The sequence below is a fragment of the Piliocolobus tephrosceles genome, chromosome 12, assembly GCF_002776525.5.
Source record: "Piliocolobus tephrosceles isolate RC106 chromosome 12, ASM277652v3, whole genome shotgun sequence".
Lineage (NCBI taxonomy): Eukaryota > Metazoa > Chordata > Mammalia > Primates > Cercopithecidae > Piliocolobus > Piliocolobus tephrosceles.
In genome coordinates, this window is record NC_045445.1 from 47,046,759 (window position 1) to 47,069,954 (window position 23,196).

Below are 23,196 nucleotides of genomic sequence, written 5' to 3' on the forward strand. Positions count from 1 at the left end.
TTCCAATGGTACCCATATTCTAAGGGCAAAAGTAAATGCAAAGAAACATAAAACTATATTCAGTGGTTTTATTGGTGATAGTATTGTTATTGACATTTTAAAATTCTATAAGTATATTGTAGGAAGAAGCTAATGAATAATTTTGCTAATATTATTTTAAGCAGATGAGAGGAGATAAAACTCTAAAATAAAGGAGTTTAAGTAAAAATTTTGTTATCTTAAATTTGAGTTGGAGATACCAATATAAACTCATGGTTTACTTTTCTCTTAAAAAAATGTTCCTTTTGCTCAACAGACTAACACAGGAACAGAAAACCAAACACCACATGTTCTCACTCATAAGTGGGAGTTGAACAGTGAGAACACATGGACACAGGCAGGGAAACATCACACACTGGGGTCTGTCGGGGGGATGGGGGAAAAGGGGAGGGAGAGCATTAGGACAAAAAATACCTAATGCATGCAGGGCTTAAAGCCTAGATAATGGGTTGATAGGTGCAGCAAACCACCATGGCACATGTATACCTATGTAACACACCTGCATGTTCAGCACATGTATCCCAGAACTTAAAGTAAAATTTAAAAAAATAATAAAGTAAAACCATTCTAGTGGATCATTAAAAAAAAAAAAAAGAAAAAAGTCCTAGCTTTTGTCCACTGAAAAGGCCTGGAAACAACAACTTGGAAGTTGCTTCTGCACACACCAGCAACACACTTTGGTTTCTAAATACCACTTCCTACTAAAAGGAACCACGGATCTTTACAAATATATTCCAGGTTTGAGTTAGGAGGTATGCAAGATGAGCTTAGGATATTTGGCTGTGCCAGAAACCCAGGAAGCAATACAGGAGCCGATTTGAAGGAGCTCCCACTGGTCCTAAGTGGGATAATTTGGCCACTAAAAAGAATAATGACTATGTTTAATTGACACAAATAAAGTATATGAAAATACACGATTTCATTATTATACTAAAAATAACCATTCTTCACCACTGGATATTTCTCTTTTTTTTTTTTTTTTTTTGAGACAGAGTCTCACTCTGTCACCCAGGCTGGAGTGCAATGGCGCGATCTTGGCTCACTGCAACCCCCGCTTCCCAGGTTCAAGCAATTCTTCTGCCTCAGCCTCCCGAGTAACTGGGACTACAGGCGCCGCCACCATGCCCAGCTAATTTTTGTATTTTTAGTAGAGATGGGGTTTCACCATGTTGGCCAGGCTGGTCTCAAACTCCTGACCTTGTGATCCGCCTGCCTCAGCCTCCCAAAGTGCTGGGATTACAGGCATGAGCCACCGCACCCAGCCTCCATTAGACATTTCTAAGGTGTCAACTCTTACTCTCATAATTGGTAAATAATGGCAAAGAATCAAGCATTTATCCTGCCATTCCCATATGATCTACATTTAGGGAAACCACATAGTTGATGACGGTAAGTTCATTATAGAATTACAGATAATAAGCATAAAAGAAATAATAGAATTAGGAAAGCCACGATTTGCAACTCTTAATAAATTAATAAACTAGGTAATGGTCATCAGTGGATGTAAAAAACCCATTAGGTGGAAGGTGAATGAGAAAATTTAATAATGGAGGGATGAGACTAATACCATCTACCACCACAATCCACTGATCAATTTCAGTATCACTAAAAATGGGACCACTAAACATTATGTGCCTTATGACATGATACAATAGGAAGTATATCTCTATCTATAAAGGATTCTTTCCTAAAAATATTGAACCTGAACCTAATCAAACCTCTAGATCAGCACTGTCCAATGCAACTTTCTGAAATGATGTAATAGTTTTTATCTGTTCTGTCCAATATGGTATCCACTAGCCACATGTGACTATCAAACACTTTAAATTTGTTAAGTTCAGCTGAGGAACTGATATTTAAAAATTAATTTAAATAGACACATGTGACTAGTGGCTACTTTATTAGGTAGCATAGTTATAGATTATCTGCCAAGAAATAGAAGGGATTAAGGAACAAGTTAAACAGCACCATCAGAAAATGATTAGTCAAATTCATTTGTTCATAGAACAAATGTAGTTTATTTAATCAATGGACGAGTGAGAAAATGAAATAGAGGGGTGGGAGAGATGAGACACTGTTTTAGAATAAAAGAATCTTAAGAGATATAACAGCCAAAGGCTATTTTAGATTTTGAATTGAATAAATAAGTATAAAAAAATTCTTTGACAGAATCAGGACAATTTGAACATAACGTTGGTGTTAGATGATACTAAGGAATTATTAATTTTTTGAAGTGTAGTGCTATGTTGCTTATATTTTTTTAAATGTCCTTATCAATTAGAGGTACATATATTTGCATGACCCTAGGTGCCTCACTTGCCTCACCGTAGTTCTGGCCTATAGTTTTGCTTGAAATGTACTGTAATAAGATAACTATTTACCATTGTCATTTGCACAGGTTGTAAAGACCTGCCCCAGCAGTGTTTCTTTATCTGAGGTCCAGGATTTAATTTTTATTAATTTGTCAAAGGTTGTATTGGTAGGCTTTGTAGAACTTCCCTATCTCTTTGTCTTGATCCAGATGAACCCCAAAAGAAGAACAAAGGTGATCCCATGAACAACCTGGAAAGTTTTTACCAAGAGATGATAATGAAAAAACGTCTTGAAGAGTTCCAACTTATGAGAGGTGAACCCTTTGCTTCCCACTCACTGGTCTCAGCTACATCAGTGGGTGATAGAGTCACAGCTGAGAGCCCATCATTACTCCAGGACAAGGGAAAACAGGCAGCACAGGGTAAAGGCCCCAGTCTCCATGTGGCAAATGTTATTGATTTTTCACCTGAGCAGTGTTGGACTGGGCCTAAGAAGCTGACGCAGCCAATAGAATTTGTCCCAGAAGATGAAATCCAGAGAAATCGTTTGTCAGAGGAAGAGATCCGAAAAATTCCTATGTTTTCTTCATATAATCCAGGGGAACCAAACAAGGTATAGGCCAAACCAAGTAAAACAACCTGGGTTGATTTCACTTTTATTTACCTCTACCTAAAGTAATACTTTTAAATTAGCTTTGATTATACCAAAGAATCATGATATAGGCACAGTGATTGTGTTTGTCCTTGACCTTGACTATTCATTCTTTGCATACTATATAAGTAGCGTATTTCCTATCAGGTTCTTGGTACTTTGCTAAGGTCCTGAACTACCCTTAGTGTTTTAAAGAAATATTGATAAGACTCTAGTCCATACCCATTAGAAGCCCCGAACTGAAGGAAAAGTAACCTCCAATTTCCTACAATGTAATAATCAAATAGTGTTCATAGGACCACCATAGCTGGTAACCATGGTGCCTCTGGAATTAGCCAATAATTGACTGCCTGGTTGTGAGTAGGGTATATGCTACCACATGAGTCTTCTCTTCAGAATGCTCTACCTGGCTTTCATATGACATATGACTTAAATTGCTGTTGGCAAAGCAGCAAAGTGAAAAAGGTCCTATAGGCTTTAAGAAATTGTCCAACAAGGCCGGGCGTGGTGGCTCATGCCTATAATCCAAGCGCTTTGGGAGGCTGAGGCAGGCGGATCACAAGGTCAGGAGTTCAAGACCAGCCTGACCAACATGGTGAAACTCCATCTCTACTAAAAATACAAAAATTAGCCGGGCGTGGTGGTTCGTGCCTGTAATCCCAGCTACTCAGGAGGCTGAGGCAAGAGAATTGCTTGAACCTGGGAGGCAGAGATTGCAGTGAGCCAAGATCATGCCACTGCACTCCAGCCTGGACAACAAACCGAGACCCCATCTCAAAAAAAAAAAAAAAAAAAAGAAATTTTCCAATGCATAACTAAATAACGTTGTAAATAATTCTTATTTTATTGATCAAATCATTATTTCACATTCATGTTGTATGTTACATCTGGAATGGAAAACTCTTCGTTACTGTGTTACCCAAAGAGACAACACAAGCCCCTGGAGCATATACTTTGTTGTGTCTAATTTAAAAAACAAAACCAAAAATATAATGTTAGTTTTTGACTGTCTCTGACTTTAAAAAAAAATCATTCTAGATGAGGGATATTAAAACAGTTTATTTGACTGACTGAATTTCTAATAGTTCAGGGGTATTTATGCTATTAGTTCCAGAGTAGCTTGATTTTTATTTACTTTTTGTTATGAAATATTAATATATCAAAAGTGATATAGAATAATGTAGCAAATACCTGTGTAGCCAGCCAACTTTTATTAGTCATTATTAAGTCCTAATATTTTCCGTATTTGCTTAATTAAAAAAAAATAAAGCATTATAGATATTCCTGAAGACTTCCACATATTCCTCACCAATCCCATTCTCCTTTATCCTTTCCAGATGTAACCACTATCCTGAATTTGCTATTTATAATTCCTATGCACATTTTTATATTTTTACTACATAGCCATATATTCACAAATAGCATACGGTTGTATATGTTTTAAAAGTATATAAATGACATACTCTATCATTCTACAACCTTTTTGACTCGATATGCATAATGCTTTTGAAATTTATTTCTAAAGATACAAGGAACTATGTAGTATTCCATTGTAGAAATAGACTATCATTTATTATATTTATCCATTTTCCTGAAGACTTGTTCTTTCTGTTATTTTGCTGTTACAGTTAATTCTGCAACAAGTATTATTGTACATCTCTTGTTGCACATATGCCAGACTTTTTCTGGGACAGTGTTTTTCAAACTTACGTTACAATTAGTAGGTTACAACCAATGGAGTTTTGTTAATGAAATGGAATAGAATAGAAAATATCAAAAAGTGTTCCATACAGTATGTTAGGGTAATTACTGTTTCTTAAAGCTTTTATTTTATATGTGTTTGTGTATATGTGAGATAATGTGTGTGGGACCACAATGAAGAATGCAGTTCTTCCTGTAGATCTGAATCAAAAGTGTTGGGAAGGTGTCATTCTATTACAGTATCTCGAATGTTAGTGTGCATCAGAATTGGGTGGAGGGCTTATTAAAACATAGATTGCTAGACTCCACCCCCAGAATTTTTGACTCAGTAGATCTGGAGTGGGGCCTTAGAATTTGCATTTCCAACAAGTTCCCAAGAGATTCTGATCCTGCTGGTCTGAGAGTAACAATTTAAGAATCATCGTTCTAGGTTATATACCTGGGAGTGGAATTGCTGTGATATACAGGGTATGTATATCTCAATTTCTAATGGAACAAGGTTTCAGAGATCCTCTTCACATTCTTGCCAAAACTTTGGAGCATTAGACTATTTTGCCAGCCTTATCAGCTTGAAAAGATACCTCATTGTTTTAATTTGCCTGTTTCTGATTTCCAGTGAGGTTATGCATGTATTCTTAACATTTATTAGCCTTTCAGGAATTTTCTGTGAGTTACCTGTTAAAATCCTTTGCTGAATATTTAATCATTTGTTTTTTCATATTTATAGGGATTATTTCAAAATTCTGCATATGAATCCTTTCTGTTGTTTAGCAAATATCTTCGCCCACTGGATGACTTACCTTTTAAATTTGTTCCTGATGTATTTTGTTGAGCAAAAGTCTTTCATTTTAATGTTATCAGATTATCAGTATTTTATTCAATGGTTTGTGCTTTTTGAATCATTTTAAGGAGATCCTTCCCTACAGATCAATAAGAAAAATACAAACAACGCAATAAAAATAAAAGTGTTTATAAAAACAGATATAACAGGCAATTCACAGAGGCAAAAACACCAGTGGCCAATAAACTTAAGAAATCTTATTAGTAATCAAGAAAATGCAAAATAAATCTATACTATGATATATACATTTAGTACTTAGAATGCTGGCATATATTTAAAGGCCTGACAATGCCAAGTATTGGTGAGCAGATGAAACAATAAGAAATCTGTAATCTCAGCACTTTGGGAGGCCGAGGCCAATGGATCACCTGAGGTCAGGAGTTCGAGACCAGCCTGGCCAATGTGGCGAAACCCATCTTTACTAAAAGTGCTAAAAATTAGCTGAGTTTGATGGCACACACTTGTAATCGCAGCTGCTCAGGAGGCTGAGGCATGAGAATCTCTTGAACCCAGGAGGCGGAGGTTGTGGTGACCCAAGATCATGCCACTGCATTCCAGCACTCCAGCCTGGGTGACAGAGCGAGACTCTGTCTCAAACAAGAAAAAAAAAAAGAAAAAGAAAGAAACAATAAGAACTCTAATATACCTCCAGGGGAATATAAATGAATATAGCCACTTCCAAGAACATCATGGCAATATCTAGTAAAATTGAAGATGTTCATACACTGTAAGTCAGCAGTCTCATTCTTCATTATCTATCCTAGAGAAACTCTTAGACATGCACATTAGGAGATGTTATAATGATGCTTGTTGTAGCATTGTTCATCAGCGGGGGTATAGATAAAACATAGTATGTTTATAAAATGGAATACTACACAGTAGAGAAAATGAATGAAATAGAATTATAGGCGTCAATTTGGATGAAACTCACAAACATAATTTTGAATAAAAATAGCTAGTTGCAAATTTCTAGTTTCAGCTTCAACATGTGAAGTCCTTGGAAGTCATCACTCCTGTCTTATGATAAGAAAAACAGTTGAACAAACTAAAAATCAATAACTAATAACTTTTCTTAGACCCAGCAGAAAATTTAAGTCACAGGGCAAACTGTAATCCTGAAATCTGAAGAAACAGGCAGTTACAGAAAATCACATCCCAGATTTGCTTATCAGGAGCAAAAGGCACTGGAGCCATAAACTGGTAGAAACACTTAGGTGGTAATTTTGACAAATTGCTGGAGTCAGAGTGTAGATTAGTGTGGGAATGACAAAACTCTTGGGGGCCCACAGTCTTAGAGGTTTCGTTTGCTTCCAGGAACCCCACAAGGTTCAAGGTAAAGAGCTAAGAAAAAATATCTGTTTCTGGCATGGAGAGAGGAAACATTATCATTTTTAAGTGTATCCAGAACTTTCTACTTGGCAAAGGGCCACCCAGCAAGGAAAACAACTTTACCAAAGCCTTATCCAACTCCAGGCTCTTCTAGCCTTCCTGTCTCATTTAAGAGAGAAAAAAAGCTGTTAAATGCTTTTGAAGGTTACAGGCTGGAGACACAGGCACACTAAAAGATTGAGACTTCATCATAGGATTAGAGAATGCCTCCCCTTCCGCACCTTGCTACTACATCAACAGGGCTTCAGTATAATAACCGTGGGTTATAGCTGAAAGACCTGCAAGGATCAGACTCTATTTAAAGAGGTGTTTTTGTTTTGTTTTGTTTTGTTGTAAATCTAAAGGAAACAAGGGAGACAAAAAGACACTAGAAGAAACAGAAACTTCTGACACGTACAGCTACAGCAAACATTAAGCACAGCCCAACTCCTGGACAGATTAACATAAAACCTCATACTAATGGCCTCTTTGGATCAGTTCCTATTACTTGATAGATCATGTCCAGTTTTCAACAAAAGAAATTATAACATATGCCAAGAAAAAAACAAAAAATAACACAGTCTGAAAAGACAAAACAAGCATGAGAACCAAATTCAGATATGACACAGGTTTTGGAATTACCAGATGTGGAATTTAAAATAACCACGATTAATATACTAAGTAGGCCATGAATAAAAGTAGATAACATGCAAGACCAGATGGCTAATGTAAACAGAGAGAAACTCTAAGAAAGAATCAAAAGGAGATGCTAGAAATCAAAAACACTGTAACAAATGAAGAATGTCTTTGATAGGCTCATCAGTAAGTTGGAAACAGCCAAGGAAGGAATCAGTAAGGTTGAAGACATGGCAATAAAAACGTCCCATGCTGAAATACAAAGAAAGAAAAGACTGAAAAAAAGGAACAGAATATCCAAGAACTATGGGACAATTTCAGAGTATAACATACATGTTACTGGAATACCAAAAGGAGAAGAGAAAAAGGAGAAGAAATATTTGAAGTAGTAATGGCTGAGAATTTTCCAAAATTAATAGCAGATAAAAAACTACAGATCTGGGAAGCTCCAAGAACACCAAGCAGGATAAATACCAAAACTACACCTAAGCATATCATGTTCAAACTACAGAAAGACAAAGAAAAGATTTTAAAAACAGTCAGAGAAAATAAACACTTTACCTATATAAAAACAAAGATAAGAATTACATTTCTCATCAGCAACTGTGCAAGCAAGAGAGTACAGTGAAATATTTCTGTCAAAAGTAAAAAGAAAACACCCACCTAGAATTATTTATCCAGCAAAAAAAAAAAAAAAAAAAAATAATCCTTCAAAAGTGAAGGAAAAATAATAAAGACTTTCTCAGACAAACAAAACTGAGGGAATTTTTCATCTCATCAGTAAATCCCACCTTGTAGGAAAAAAAAAAATGCTTTTGAAAAAAAGTTCTCCAGAGATAAGCAAAATTATATAGGTCAGAAACTCAGATCTGCATAAAGAAAGAGCATAGGAGAATATATTAAGGTAAAATAAAATCTTTTATTTTCTGATTTTAAAACAATCCAGAATAAAACTTTTCAAAGTAATAATAGGAATGTGTTGGATAATTATAGTATACGGATAAGTGAAATGAGTAACAGTGATATTATAAGGGATAGGTTGCAGGAATTAGTGTATATATAAAAATACAAATTTGTCTTTGTTATAAGGTATTTGTACTATCCATGAAGTGGTATAGTTTTATTTGAGAGTGGACTTAGATCAGTTGTAAATGTATATTGCAAACTCTAAGGCAATTACTAAAAAAAATTATATAAAGAAGTACAATTGATATGGCTAAGAGAAGGGTGAAAATGGAAGCATATAAAATAATACTCATTGTTTACATCTTTTTTCAGAAAACAAAAGCAGAGGGAACACTTCTTAACTCATGAGACCAGCCTTAGCTTAGTACCAAAACCAGATAAAGACATTACAATGAAAAAAAAAAAAAAAACTACAGACGGTATCCCTCATGTGTATAAAAGCAAACATCCTATATGTTAGGAAAATCAAAACATTCGATTGAAATATTGATTGAGAAATCAAAATGTTAGGTAATCAAATTCAATAATGTATAAAAATAATTGCGTACTATAATCAAGTATGATTTATTCCAGATATCCACCATAGGTTCAACATTTGAAATTCAATCCGCCACATCAATAGACTAAAGAAGAAAAATCATATGGTCACTTCAATTGATGTAGAAAAACATTTGAAATATCTGAACATCGATTCATGATAAAAACTCAGCAAATTAGGAATAGAGTATGACATCCTCAACTTGATAAAGAATATCTACAACACCCTACAGCTAACATCACACTTAATAGAAACTGGATGCTTTCCCCTTTGATCAGAAAAAAGACAAAAATGTCCCCTTTCCCCACTTCTTTTCGACACTGTACTAGAAGTACCAGCTACAGCAGTAAAACAAGTGAAGGAAATTAAAAGAATACAGATTGGGAAGGAAAAACTAAAACTCTCTTTGTTCACAAGTAACATATATGTCTGTGTAGAGAATCCCAAAGAATCAGCCAAAAACAAACAACTCTTGGAACTAGTAGATTAGTATAGCTTGGAGGTTCCAAGGTTTGTTCACAGAAGTGAATTACTTTCCTCTATACCAGAAATGAACAACTGGAATTTGAAATTAAAAACAACACTGTTTACAATAGCACCAAAAAAGAATGAAATACTTAGGTATAAATTTTAAAAAATATGTACAGGTTCTATATGCACAAAAGTGTAAAGCTAATGAAAAATTAAGATATAAATAAACACAGAGACATTTTGTATTCTTGGATTGAAAGACTTTATATTGTTAAGATATTAATTCTTCTCAAATTGATTTGTAGATTCCACACAATCCCAATGAAATCCCAGCATGTTATTTTGTGTATATTTAGGAACTGATTCTAAGTTTATATGAAAAGACAAAAGACCCAGAACATGTAACACACCCCTGAAAAAGAAGAAGAAATTTGGAAGACTGACACTACCCAACTTCAAGAGTTACTGTAATCAAGTAGTGTGGAGTAGTGTTGATGGGGGGAAAAAAGACACACAGATCAATGGAGCAGAATGGAGACCCAAGGATTAGACCCACATAAATATAGTAAATTAATATTTGACAAGGGATCAAGGACAGTTTAGTGGAGAAAGAATAGTCTTTTCAACAAATGGTGCTAGAACTCTACTGAATATCCACATGTAAAAAAAAAAAATGAATCTAGATACAAACCTTACATCCTTCATAAAAATTAACTTGAAGTAGTCATAGACCTAAATATAAAACACAATACTATAAAACTTCTAGAAGAAAAAGATTAAAATCTAAGTGACCTTGTGTTTGATGATATATATATCAGACATATCACCAAAAGTACAATTTATGAAACAATTGATAAGTCAGACTTTATTAAAATTATAAACTTCTGCTATATGAAAAACACTTTTAAGAGAATCAAAAGACAAGCCACAGACTAGAAACATATTTGCAAAACTCACATCTAATAAAAAACTTGTATCCAAAATATACAAAGAATTCCCAAAATTCAACAGTATTAAAACAACTCAACTTAAAAAATGGGTAAAAATAATAAACTCCTCACCACAGAAGATATATACATAGCAAATAAGCATGCGAAAAGAAGCTCATCTTTATTTGTCATCAGAGAACTGAAAAATAAGAAATGCCGCTACACACCTACTAGAACGGCTAAAGTCCACAATAAAACTGACAATACCAAATTCTGTTCAGGATGCAGAGCAAAAGGAACTTTTTAAAAAATTCTAGATGTAGAAGATACAAGTGCAGTTTTGTTTTGTTTTGTGTTTTGAGGCAGGGTCTCTCTCTCTGTTACCCAGACTGGAGTGCAGTGGTGCAATCTCTGCTCACTGCAACCTCCGTCTCCTGGGTTCAAGCAGTTCTCCTGCTTCAGCTTCCCAAGTAGCTGGGACTACAGGTGCAAGCCGCCACGCCCAGCTAGTTTTGTATTTTTAGTAGAGATGAGGTTTCACCATATTGGCCAGGCTGGTCTCGAACTCCTGACCTCAAGTGATTTGCCCGCCTCGGCCTCCCATAGTGCTGGAATTACAGGCATGACCTACCGTGCCCAGCTGCAGTGTTTTTATTTTTGTTGTTGTTGTTGTTGTTGTTTGTTTGTTTTTTATGGGTATATTTCATAGTCATGAAGTCTGGGACTTTTATTCATTGCTAGTGGGAATACAACCTCTTTGGAAGACAGGTTGGCCACCTCTTACAAAGCTGAACATTATTTTACCACACAGTCCAACTACTGCATTCCTACTTATTTACCCAGTTGATTTGAAAAGCCTGTGTTCAACAAAAACTGCCATGTGAATGTTCATAGTAGCTTTATTCATAATTGCCAAAAACTGGAAGCAGTCAAGATGTCCTCCAATAGGTTAATGGATACATTCACCTGTGGCAGATCTATACAATGGAATATAATTCAGCAATAAAAAGAAATTCACAGTCCAGCCACAAAAAGACATAGAGGAACTTTAGATTAATATGAATATTAATCTTAATAGCTGAAAGAAGCTAGTATGGAAAGACTGCATATTGTATGATTACATTATATGACATTCTGGAAGAGGGAAAACTAGACAGTAAGATGATAAATGGCTGCCAAGGGTTTGAGGGGAATGGAGAAGGGAGGAATAGATGAAACACAGAGAATCTTTAGGGCAGTAAAATTATTCTGTATAATACTGGAGTTGTAGAGGCAAGACATGCATTTGTCAAAACCCACTAAACTACATAGCACAGAGAGTTACACCTAATGTATACAAATGTTAAAAACTCGTTTAGGAGGTTGAGGAACCCTAGGAAAGAATGCAGACAGCAAGAAGAGAGTCAAACTGTATTACAAATATGTAAAACAACCTCGTTGAAGGGATAGGGGAAAAGACGCTGAACTAAGCATCTTTGGAAATACGTGGAGTCTGAAAGACTAAAAGCAAATGGAACTTCACATAAGCACGGTATCCTTGTTGATAAGGTTATGTCCCTGGGTACTGGTTACTTAGGGAGTAACAATTCTGATACTGTTATACATGCATAATGGAATGGAGCAATTAAGTAAATGGATGGCAGATGGTGGGAGCCAGGTTTCTCACTGTTGCAATCTACAGATAAGTAAAGGGAGGATGCTGAAATGATCCATGTCATAGTGGTTTACAGTTGGAGACATCAGGATGAACTCATGTTTAACTTAATATAGATATAAGTGGTTACATGTAGAAATATTTATATGTGTTTATATATACATGGATTAGTATAAATACATATTTTTTGTTCTGTAAGCTGAAAGGACACAAATGACACACCAGTAGCAATGAGCTTGCACGGCATCCTTATCTTGGTTTCTAATACCATTCTCTAATAAAATGAACCAAGGCTCCTTAGAGAAATGACTGCTTCTAATACTGGGGCAGGAAATATACAAGATGAGCCTTGTGCATCTTGTAGTGCCAGAAAGTAAGGAAGTGCTAAAAAGAACAACAATATAAAATCATTATTTTATTGTTCTTTGACATGATGATTTTATGTTGTTTTTTGACATTAGGGGTATTTGAAAGGAATACAGGAGCCAAATGAAAGAGCTTCCAATGACTAAAGCCAGAACAATTTGTGCAACAAACTAAAATAAAATAAATCATTATCTTAAAATCATTATTTTATTGTTCTTTGACATGATTTTATGTTGTTTTTTGACATTGGTATTGCAAAGGAATACAGGAGCCAAATGAAAGAGCTTCCAATGACTAAAGCTGGAACAATTTGTGCAATAAACTAAAATAATGTTAGATAATCCAGTGTATAGAATAAACATCCATGAGTCCAGGTGATATAAATAAGTGATTGAGTAAACAAATATATAGAGGAAAAGAAATATATACCTCCCATGAAAAAGAATTTCATACAATTTATGTAGATACTCTACTTCAAGGACAGAGAGCATAACTCCCCATTCCTTAGTTTTGAGCTGCTCATAATGACTTCTTTCCAAAAGAGTACAGGAAGGGAAAGCAGGAAAAAAGAGTAACTTTGCAAGAAGAAACCTGACAAACACTACCTAAGCCAGGTGATTAAGGCCAACATCAATAGTTGTTCATCATATTGATGAATCATATTGATTGTATGTATGTTTAACATTATGTGATCAAAACTGTACTTCTCCTGGGTGATTTTGTTCCCAATAATCCATAACCCCAGTCTAAATGTAATGTAACCTAGATCCTGGAACAGAAAAAGGACAGTAGAAACTAAGGAAATCTAAACTATGGACTTTAGTTAATAATAATATGTCAATACTGGTTCATTAATTGTAACAATTAATGAGCATATTAATGTAAGATATTAATAACAGGGAAAACCATGGGGTAGATGAGAGTTCTCTGTATTCTCAGTTTTTCTATAAATCCAAAACTGTTCTAAACTTAATTTCCATTTTTAAAGTTTTTAAAAATGTAGCTGTAGAAGAATGCATATTGTTTATATAAAGGACTATATTATATAAAGGTGAAAACATGTAAAATAATACCATGTATTGCATAGGGATACCAGGAAGAGCTTTATGCTCTATTATCACTTGGAGGCTCTGTTTTTCTTTTTCACAGCTTTATCTTGTTTTTGAACCTAGCTGTATCTGTGTGCGTATGTGTGTGTGGGTGTGTGTGTGTTAAGTATGTGGTGGATACATTCATACATACTTATGTGTGTATGTATGCAGAGGGGATGCATCCCAGCAAGAACTGACAGAGCCACGTCAACCAGAAGTCCTCTTTATTTTTTAAAACATATTCATATTGGCCAGGTGCGGTGGCTCACGCCTGTAATCCCAGCACTTTGGGAGCCCGAGGCAGGCGGATCACCTGAGGTCAGGAATTCAAGACCAGCCTGACTAGCATGGTGTAACCCCATTTCTACTAAAAATACAAAAAATTGGCTGAGTGTGGTGGTGCACACCTGTTATCCCAGCTACTGGGGAGACTGAGGCAGGAGAATCGCTTGAACCTGGGAGGCGGAGGTTGCAGTGAGCCGAGATCACACCATTGCACTCCAGCTTGGGCAACGAGTGAAACTCCGTCTAAAAAAAAAAAAAATTCATATCAAAGGGAACAGTCTTAGTATGGGTCTTTCCTAATGGATGAGAAACTTGAAGTTTGTTTTCACATACCCCTTTCTATGGTTATTTAATTTGGTATTTATATGGTTAGTATTTGAGAGCATAGGCAAGTCAGTTATTCTATGCCCTTGCCTTTAAGATACGAACATATATAAATGCTAAATATGTTAATATCCAGGTTTTAAAGATTTTGAGACTTAAAGATTCTACTGCTTGTTAACAATATTTAATATATTTATTTATACCTTTCAGTACTTAAGTCATTTAAGAGAGGTATATTTGCTTGCTCTTTGCTTTTGCTGCTCCTGTCTGAATTCTTCCATAATTCCTTTAAGCTATAAAGGATATAACTAATGCTACGTAATGTATGAGTTTTTTTTTTTCTCCTCCATTTTTTTTAAATTGTGTTTTAAAAACACAAGATCTATCCTCTTAACAAATTTTTAAGTGTGCAATACAATGTTGTCAACAATAAGCACAATGTTGTACAGCAAACCTGTAGAACTTTTTTTATCTTGCATGACTGAAACTTTATACCTATTGAATAGCAACTCGCCATTTCCTCCTTCCCCCAGCCCTGGTGACTACCATTCTGCTTTCTATTTTACTACTTTAGATACTTCAGTAAGTGGAATCATGCAATGTTTGTCCTGTGAGTGGCTTATTTCACTTAGCCTATAGTCCTCGAGTTTCATTCGTGTTATAGCATAATGACATATAGGATTTCCTACTTTTTTAAGGCTAAATAATATCCCATTGTATTTATTTTATTTATTTATTTGAGACAGAGTCTGGCATTGTCGCCCGAACTGGAGTATAGTGGCCCGATCTCAGTTCACTGCAACCTCTACCTCCCAGGTTCAAGTAATTCTGTCCCAGCCTCCCATGTAGCTGGGATTACAGGTGCCAGCCACTGCACCCAACTACTTTTTTGCATTTTTAGTAGAGATGGGGTTTCACTGTGTTGGCCAGGCTGGTCCCAAACTCCTGGCTGGTCTGAAAGCCTCATGATCTGGCCGCCTCAGCCTCCCAAAATGCTGGGATTATAAGCGTGAGCCACCACACCCAGCCCCCATTGTATTTATATGCCACATTTTCTTTATCTATTCATCAGTCAATGGACATTTAGGTTTTTCCAACTGTTGACTATTGTGAATATTGCTTGGGTGAACATAGGAATGCGTATATCTCTTTGAGATACAAATTTCAGTTCTTTTGGATGAATACCCAGAAATGGGATTGTTGGATTGTATGGTAGTTCTAATTGTAATTTTTGGAGGAACTTCCATGCTGTTCTTCATAGCAGCTGTACCACTTTACATTCCCACCAACAGTGCACAAGGGTTCCAACTTCTTCATATCCTTGCCAACATATGTAATTTTCTGTTTTTTTTTCATAATGCCATCCTAACAGGTATGTGGTATCTCACTGTATTTTTCATTTGCATTTGTCTGTTGATTAGTAATATTGAGCATCTTTTCATATACCTGTTGGCTATTTGTATCTCTTCTTTGGAGAAATGCCTATTTAAGTCTTTTGCCCATATTTTAATCAGGTGGTTTTCTCACCATCAAGTTGTAGAGTTTCATATATATTTTAGATATTAAATATGGTTTGCAAGTATTTTCTGTTACTCCATAGGTTGCCTTTTCACTCTATTGTTTCCTTTGCTGTGCAGGGCTTTTTAGTTTGATGTAGTCCCACTTATCTATTTCTGCTTTGTTGCATGTGGTTTTGGTGTCATATCAAAGAAATCATTGCCAAGACTAATGTGAAGAAGCTTTTCCTCTATGTTTTCTTCTAGGAGTTTTACAGTCTCAGGTCGTATATTTAAATCTTTAATCCATTTTGAATTGACTATTGTGTATGGCATAAGATAAGCGTCCAATTTCATTAGTTAGCATGTGGCTGTCTTGTCTTCTCATTTTGTTAAAGAGACTGTCTTTTTCTCATATTGTTTTCTTGGCACACTTGTAGAAGATCAGTTGACTGTAGCTTCATGGGTTTATTTCTAGGCTCTCAGATTGGTTCCATTGACCTATGTGTCCAGTTTTATGCCAGTACCATACTGTTTTGATTACTGTAGCTTTGTAATATGTTGTGAAATAAGAAAGTGGCCTCTAGCTTTGTTCTTTCCTAAGATTGTTGTGGCTATTTGGTATTATCTGTTGTTCTGTATGAATTTGGGGATTGTTGTTTCTATTTCTGTAAAAAATGCCATTGGGACTTAGATAGAGATTGCATTAAATCTGTCAACTACTTTGGATAGTTTGGATATATTAATATTAAGTCCTCTAATCCATGAACACAGAATACCTTTTCATTTATTTGTGTCTTCTTTAATTTCTTTCAGCAACATTTGTAGTTTTCAGTGTACAAGTCTTTCACCTCCTTGGTTAAGTTCTTTCTTCAGTATTTTATTCTTTTCAATACCATTGTAAATGGGATATCTTTCTTAATTTCCTCTTCATATGGTTCATTGGTAGTGTATGGAAACCACAACTGAATTTTTCTATGTTGATTTTTTATTCTGTAACTTTACTGAATTTGTTAATTCGTTCTAACTTTTTTGGTTAATTTTTTTCTTTTTTATTATTTCCATTAATATAGTCATAATTCCATGCCAATAATAAAATGGTATAATTAAAACAGAAAAGTGATGTTCTCAAGAGGTCTTCCATTGAAGCTATTTGAACTATGGGCCAAATAAACATGGTACCACCATTCACCAGGTGGCAGCTTGTCTCAGCCGCAAAGTACCCAAGGGAGAAAAATTAATGTCTTGATTGCTGCACTTGTGAACCTTGATTTATTATTTTATTTATTTTCTTTTTAACGTTTTTTAATTGACATATAATAATTGTACATATTTATGGGGTACATACTGATGTTTCGACACATATAATGTATAGTGAACAGATCAGGGTAATTAACTTATCTACCACCTTAAGCATTTATCATTTCTTCACGTTGAGAACATTCAATATCCTTCTTCTAGCTATTCGATACTATATAATATAACATATTATTGTTAACTATAACCATTCTACAGTGGTATAGAACACTAGCACTTGTTCCTGTTATCAAACTGTAATTTTACATCTGTAACAAGTCTCTCCCTCTCCTTTCCTTCCTCCTACCCTTCACAGCCTCTAGTATCCTCTCTTCTAGTTTTTACTTCTATGAAATCAATTCTTTTTAGCTCCCACGTATAAGTGAAAACCTGCAGTGTTTAACTTTCTGTGCCTGGCTTATTTCACTAAACATAATGTTCTCTAGTTCCATCCATGTTACTCTGGATAACAGAATTTCATTATTTTTATGGCTAAATAGTATTCCACGGTGTATATATACCGCATTGTTGGGCACCCAGGTTAATTTCATATCTTGGCTGTTGTGAAAAGTGCTGCAATAAATATGAGAATGCTGTTGTCTTTTCAATATACTGATTTCCTTTCCTTTGGATAAATTCTCAGTAGTGGGATTGCTGGATCGTATAGTAGTTCTATTTGTAGTTTGTTGGGGAACCTCCATACTGTTTCCCATAGTGGTTGTAAAAGTTTACAGTCCCACCAACAGTCTATAAGAATTTACTTTTCTCCACATCCTCACCAGCATTTGTTAATTTTTGTCTTTCCAGTAGTAGCCATCCTAACTGGAATGAGATGATGCCTCATTGTGGTTTTGATTTGCATTTTCCTGATGATTAGTGATGTTGAGTATTTTTTCATATATTTGTTGGCAATTTGTATGTCTTCTTTGGAGAAATAGCTGTTTAGATCATTTGCCCATTTTTAAATCAGGTTGTTTGTTTTGATGCTGTTAAGATGTTGAGTCCCTTGTATAGTCTGGATATTAATCCCCTGTTGGGTGAGTAGTTTGCAGATATTTTCTTGCATTCTGTAGGTTGCCTATTCACTCTGTTGTTTCCTTTGTTTTGCAGAAGATTTTAGTTTAATATAATCCCATTTGTTTATTTTTGCTTTTGTTGCCTGTGCTTTTGAGGTCTTATTCCTAAAATCTTTTCCCAGACCAGTGTCCTGAAATGTTTCCCCTATGTTTTTTCCTAGTAGTTTTATAGTTTCAGGTCTTACGTTTAGGTCTTTGATCTATTTTGAGTTGATTTTTGTATAGGGTAAGAGTTAGGGGTCTGGTTTCATTCTTCATGCATATAGGTATCCAGTTTTCTCAGCACCATTTAGTGATGAGACTGTCTTTCCCCAACTGATGTTCTTGGTGCCTTTATTAAAATATTAGTTGGCTGTAGATACATGGGTCAATTTCTGAGTTACCTATTCTGTTCCATGGTTATATTTGTCTCTTTTTATGCCAGTACCATACTGTTTTGGTTACTACAGTTTCATAGTACATTTTGAAGTCTGGTAGTGCAGTTCCTCCCGCTTTGTTATTTTTGTTCAGGATTGCTGTGGCTTCAGAGTCTTTTGTGATTTCATACAAATTTTAAGAATTTTTTTCTTTTTCTATAAAGAGTGTAATTGGTATTTTGATAGGGATTGCATTAAATCTGTAGGTTGCTTTGGATAGTATGGTCATTTTAACAATGTTCTTTCAATCCATGAGCATGGAATGTCTTTCTGTTTGTATCCTCTTCGCTTTTCTTTTTTTTTTTTTTTTTTTTTTGAGACGGAGTCTCGCTCTGTCGCCCAGGCTGGAGTGCAGTGGCCCGATCTCAGCTCACTGCAAGCTCCGCCTCCCGGGTTCACGCCATTCTCCTGCCTCAGCCTCCCGAGTAGCTGAGACTACAGGCGCCCACCACCTCGCCCGGCTAGTTTTTTGTATTTTTTAGTAGAGACAGGGTTTCACCATGTTAGCCAGGATGGTCTCGATCTCCTGACCTCGTGATCCGCCTGTCTTGGCCTCCCAAAGTGCTGGGATTACAGGCTTGAGCCACCGCGCCCGGCCTCCTCTTCACTTTTCTTTCATCAGTGTTTTGTAGCTTTTCTTGTAGAGGACGTTTACCTCCTTGGTTGAATTCATTTCTAGGCATTTTATTTTGCTTTACGTAGCTATTGTAAATGAGATTGCCTTCTTGATTTCTTTTTCAGCTAGTTTGCTGTTCGTGTATAGAAACGCTACTGATTTTTGTTTTTTGATTTTGTATCCTGCAACTGTATGGAATTTGTATATCTGTTCTAAGGGCTTTTTGGTAGACCCTTTTAGGTTATTTTTAGGTATTTCTGTATATAAGATCATGTTGTCTGCAAGCAGGGACAATTTCACTTCCTCCTTTTCGCTTTAGATGCCTTTTATATCTTTCCTTTGTCTAATTGCTCTGGCTAAGACTTTCACTACTGTGTTGAATAAGAGTGGTGAGAGTGAGCATTGTTGTCTTTTGCCAGTTCTTAGAGGAAAAACTTTCAGCTTTTCCCTATTCTACTGATGTCTAATTTTTTGTTGTTGTTGAGTCTTTAGTGTTTTCTACATGGATGATCATTTCACTGTGAACAGAGACAATTTTACTTCTTTCTTTCTGATTTGGATGCATTTTGTTTCTGTTTCTTGCCTATTTGCTCTGGCTAGAACTTCCAGTACTATGTTGAATAGAAGTGGTGAGAGTAGGTATCCATGCCTTGTTCCTGATTTTAGAGGAAAAGCTTTCAGTTTTTTAATACTGAATATTATGTTAGCTGTGGACTTTACATATATGGCCTTTATTATGTTGAGGTAAATTCCTTCTATTAGTAGTTGAGTGTCTTCATCATGAAACAGTTTTGAATTTTGTCAAATACTTTGTCTGCATCTATTGAGATGATCGTGTACTTTTTATATTTTGTTCTGTTAACGTGTTGGATTACATTGATCAATTTTTGTGTGTTGAATCATCCTTGCATCCCAGGGATAAATCCCCCTTGGTCATTGTGTATGATCTTTTTAATGTGCTGTTGAATTTGGTTTGGTAATATTTTGTTGAGGATTTTTATATCTGTTTATTAAGGATATTCGTCTGTATTTTTCTTATAATGTTTTTGTCTAGGTTGGTCTCAGGGTAATCCTGGCCTTATAGAATAGCTAGCATATAGTTTATAGTTGGATTTTGTTTATCCATTCAGGTACTCTGTCTTTGGGGGAGTTTATTAATATTTAATGTAATTATTGCTAGCAAAGGACTTACTATTGCCATTTGTTAATTGTTTTCTGTCTCTCTTGTACCTCTTTTGTCTCTCCCTCTCAGCTGTCTTCCTTTATGGTTCATTGGGTTTTGTTTTGTTTTGTTTTTTTTTTGTGGTGATATACTTTTATATCTTTCCCATTTTCCTCTGTATATCTTTTATAGGTATAGGGCATGGTAAAACAATTTGTTTTAAGCTGATAACATCTTAAGTTCAATCACATATAAGAGCTCATTTTTGTTCTCTTGAATTGGTTTTTTTTTTTTTTTTTTTTTTTGAGACAGGGTCTCACTCTGTTGCCCAGGCTGGAGTGTGGTAGTGTGGTGTGATCGTGGTTCACTACAGCCTCAAACTCCTGAGCTCCAGTAATCCTCCTGCCTCAGCCTCCCAAATAGCTGGGACTTGTAAAATTGGCCAGGTGTGGTGGTGCATGCTGTTTGCTCACAAGTAGCACATGCCACTCTGTCTCTTTGTAAAGACAGTATCTCACTGTGTTGCCCAGACTGATTTCAAACTCCTGAACTCAAGCGATTCTCTCACCTTAGTCTCCCAAAGCACTGGGATTACAGGGGTAAGCCACCACACCCACCCTCCCATGCCTAATAGGTAGAATAATTTCTCTTATTTTTCTGAGGATATTAGTTATGGTTTGTTGAAGTTTTTTCCTATTTGCTTTCTTTGCTTTATGCTTGTTGTGTTCTGTCTTTCACATTAGAGGATTTCCTAAGATGCCTGATAATCGATGCCCAACTTTATAAGTAGGAACTAAAAAGCAGATTGGAATCTCTGAGCACACAAGTGGCACTTGTTGACTTTGAGCTTCACTTTAAAGTGGTCTGGCTGGACCATTTGTTAGAGAAGTTCCTTATCCCAAATCAGTGTTTTTATATCTTGCCTCCTAGGACTTACCAGTTTTCCCAGAGAAGACTGTTCCAAAATCTTTCTTATGAGGGTACTACCAGCGTTCTAGGAGCCAAATGGCAGAAAAGGTCTGGGAGGACCTCAACATTTAGTATGCATTCTTTCTCTTAGTCTCCTTGCTTTCAGAAACAGGGTTCACATCTTCAGCCATGTATGGCATTCCCCATCTTCTGACAATGAGCCTCAAGTATTCTACCAGAATCGGCAAGTTATCTTTTACCCCGTAGCATGTTGTGAGGGAGGGTATTTAAAAATCATATTGGCTTTTAGACAGCCTTCAACTGACCTGCCTTATTTTAACCCCATCCCTTCACATTTATTTCTGAAGGTAAGTGAAATTATCAGTTCCTGAACGATTTAAGGATTCTTAAGTGGTGACAGGTGTGTTCTTGGCTTTCTCCACTACCAGTTTAAAATTCAGCTTTCTTCAGTGTGCTGAGTTGGTTCCTGCTCATCCAGTTATTTTTCATCTTCCAGATTATTATTGTAAGTGCCCATAGTTTTAGAGAGTTTTTTGGATGGAATGAAATTAAATGAATGTGTTCAATCCACCATTTTTATGTGAAACTAATTGTAATCATAATGAAAGAATTGCCTTACGGCTGGTCATGGTGTCTCCCGCCTGTAATCCCAGCACTTTGGGAGGCCAAGGCGTGTGGATCACCTGAGGTTGGGAGTTCCAGACTAGCCTGGACAACATGGTAAAACCCCATCTCAACTAAAAATACAAAAATTAGCCAGGTATGGTGGCACATGACTGTAATCACAGCTACTGGGGAGGTTGAGGCATGAGAATTGCTTGAACCCAAGAGACCAAGATTGCAGTGAGCCGAGATTGCGCCACTGCACTCCAGCCTAGGTGACAGAGTGAGACTTTGTCTCAAAAAGAAAAAAAAAAAAAAAAGAATTGCCTTACCTCCTTTTTATGATATTTTGGTTGATTCTCAATTTGTTTTAGGTGTTATACCTGAAGAACCTTAGCCCTCGGGTGACTGAAAGAGATCTTGTGTCATTGTTCGCTCGGTTCCAGGAGAAAAAAGGACCTCCAATTCAATTCCGAATGATGACTGGACGAATGAGGGGCCAGGCTTTTGTCACCTTTCCCAGTAAGTAGTTTCATCCAGATGATTACTCAGTTGCCCCTCAGTTCGTTAGAGACTACCTATAACCTTTCTAATTTAGATATAGTCCTTTGATTTCTCCACAGCATGTGAGAACAAGAGAAGGAACGAAAAATATGTTTTCAGTATTTCTTTCTCTTTCCTCTCCTCCATTGACAGTGCATGGCCACACTACCCCAGTGTCCTCAGGTTTTCCCAGTCTTGGTACTTCCTTCTTACCCTACCAAAATCTGTACTCCCTTTACTGACAATAGTATTTCTAGTCCAAGTTATAATTAGATTGCTCATTAATCAGTGTATTAGTATTCTGATCAGAACTCATGTACTTGCCTTATGCGCTGTTCCTTTAGGACTAAGTGAGCACAAGCTAATATACTAATTTATTACTTATTCATAATTAGTAGATGATGATACAGTCTTCTGAGTATTATTTGCATATTAATTAATGCATAGCTTCTAATCCAACGGGAAGAATAATATAAGAATTTCAGTTTCTGTGACAGACCAGATAATATGTTGTTTTGGGGGAAGGCTTTGTAGCCTTCATTGTACCTTTCATTGTCCCTAAAGTATCGTCATTTCTAAATAGCCTATTAATGTATATGTAGGCAAGTGGTTTTACACGAGTACTGCCAAACTCCCCTCCATTGTTTTCATACAGTCTTGTGTCATCTTTCCTATCATACTGAAAGTTTCTAAATGCTCTGTAACTGTGGTTTTCAGTCTTTTCAAGTGTAAGAACCCCTTTTAAATTTAAAAAACAGTTTATGGGTGCCCCACATAATACGATGTATTAATTGAAAAAATACATAATAAAAAGGCTTTTTAAAAAAGTACTTTAAAATGTGTAGCTGTTTTACTAATCTTTTTTTTTTTTTTTTTTTTTTTTTT

At 35.9% G+C, this 23,196-nt stretch overlaps 1 protein-coding gene across 8 annotated transcripts in view; it reads left to right on the plus strand.

The window, feature by feature from the left end:
- The window catches only part of RBM41 (RNA binding motif protein 41), a 66,230-nt gene that overhangs the window by 26,319 nt on the left and 16,715 nt on the right, over window positions 1–23,196 (plus strand). For all 8 annotated transcript variants that reach the window (XM_023203004.1, XM_023203009.1, XM_023203006.1 and 5 more), the window contains 2 exons: window positions 2,561–2,964; window positions 22,143–22,290. In XM_023203004.1, the coding sequence (XP_023058772.1) occupies window positions 2,561–2,964; window positions 22,143–22,290 (552 nt within the window). The remainder of the gene's footprint in view (window positions 1–2,560; window positions 2,965–22,142; window positions 22,291–23,196) is intronic.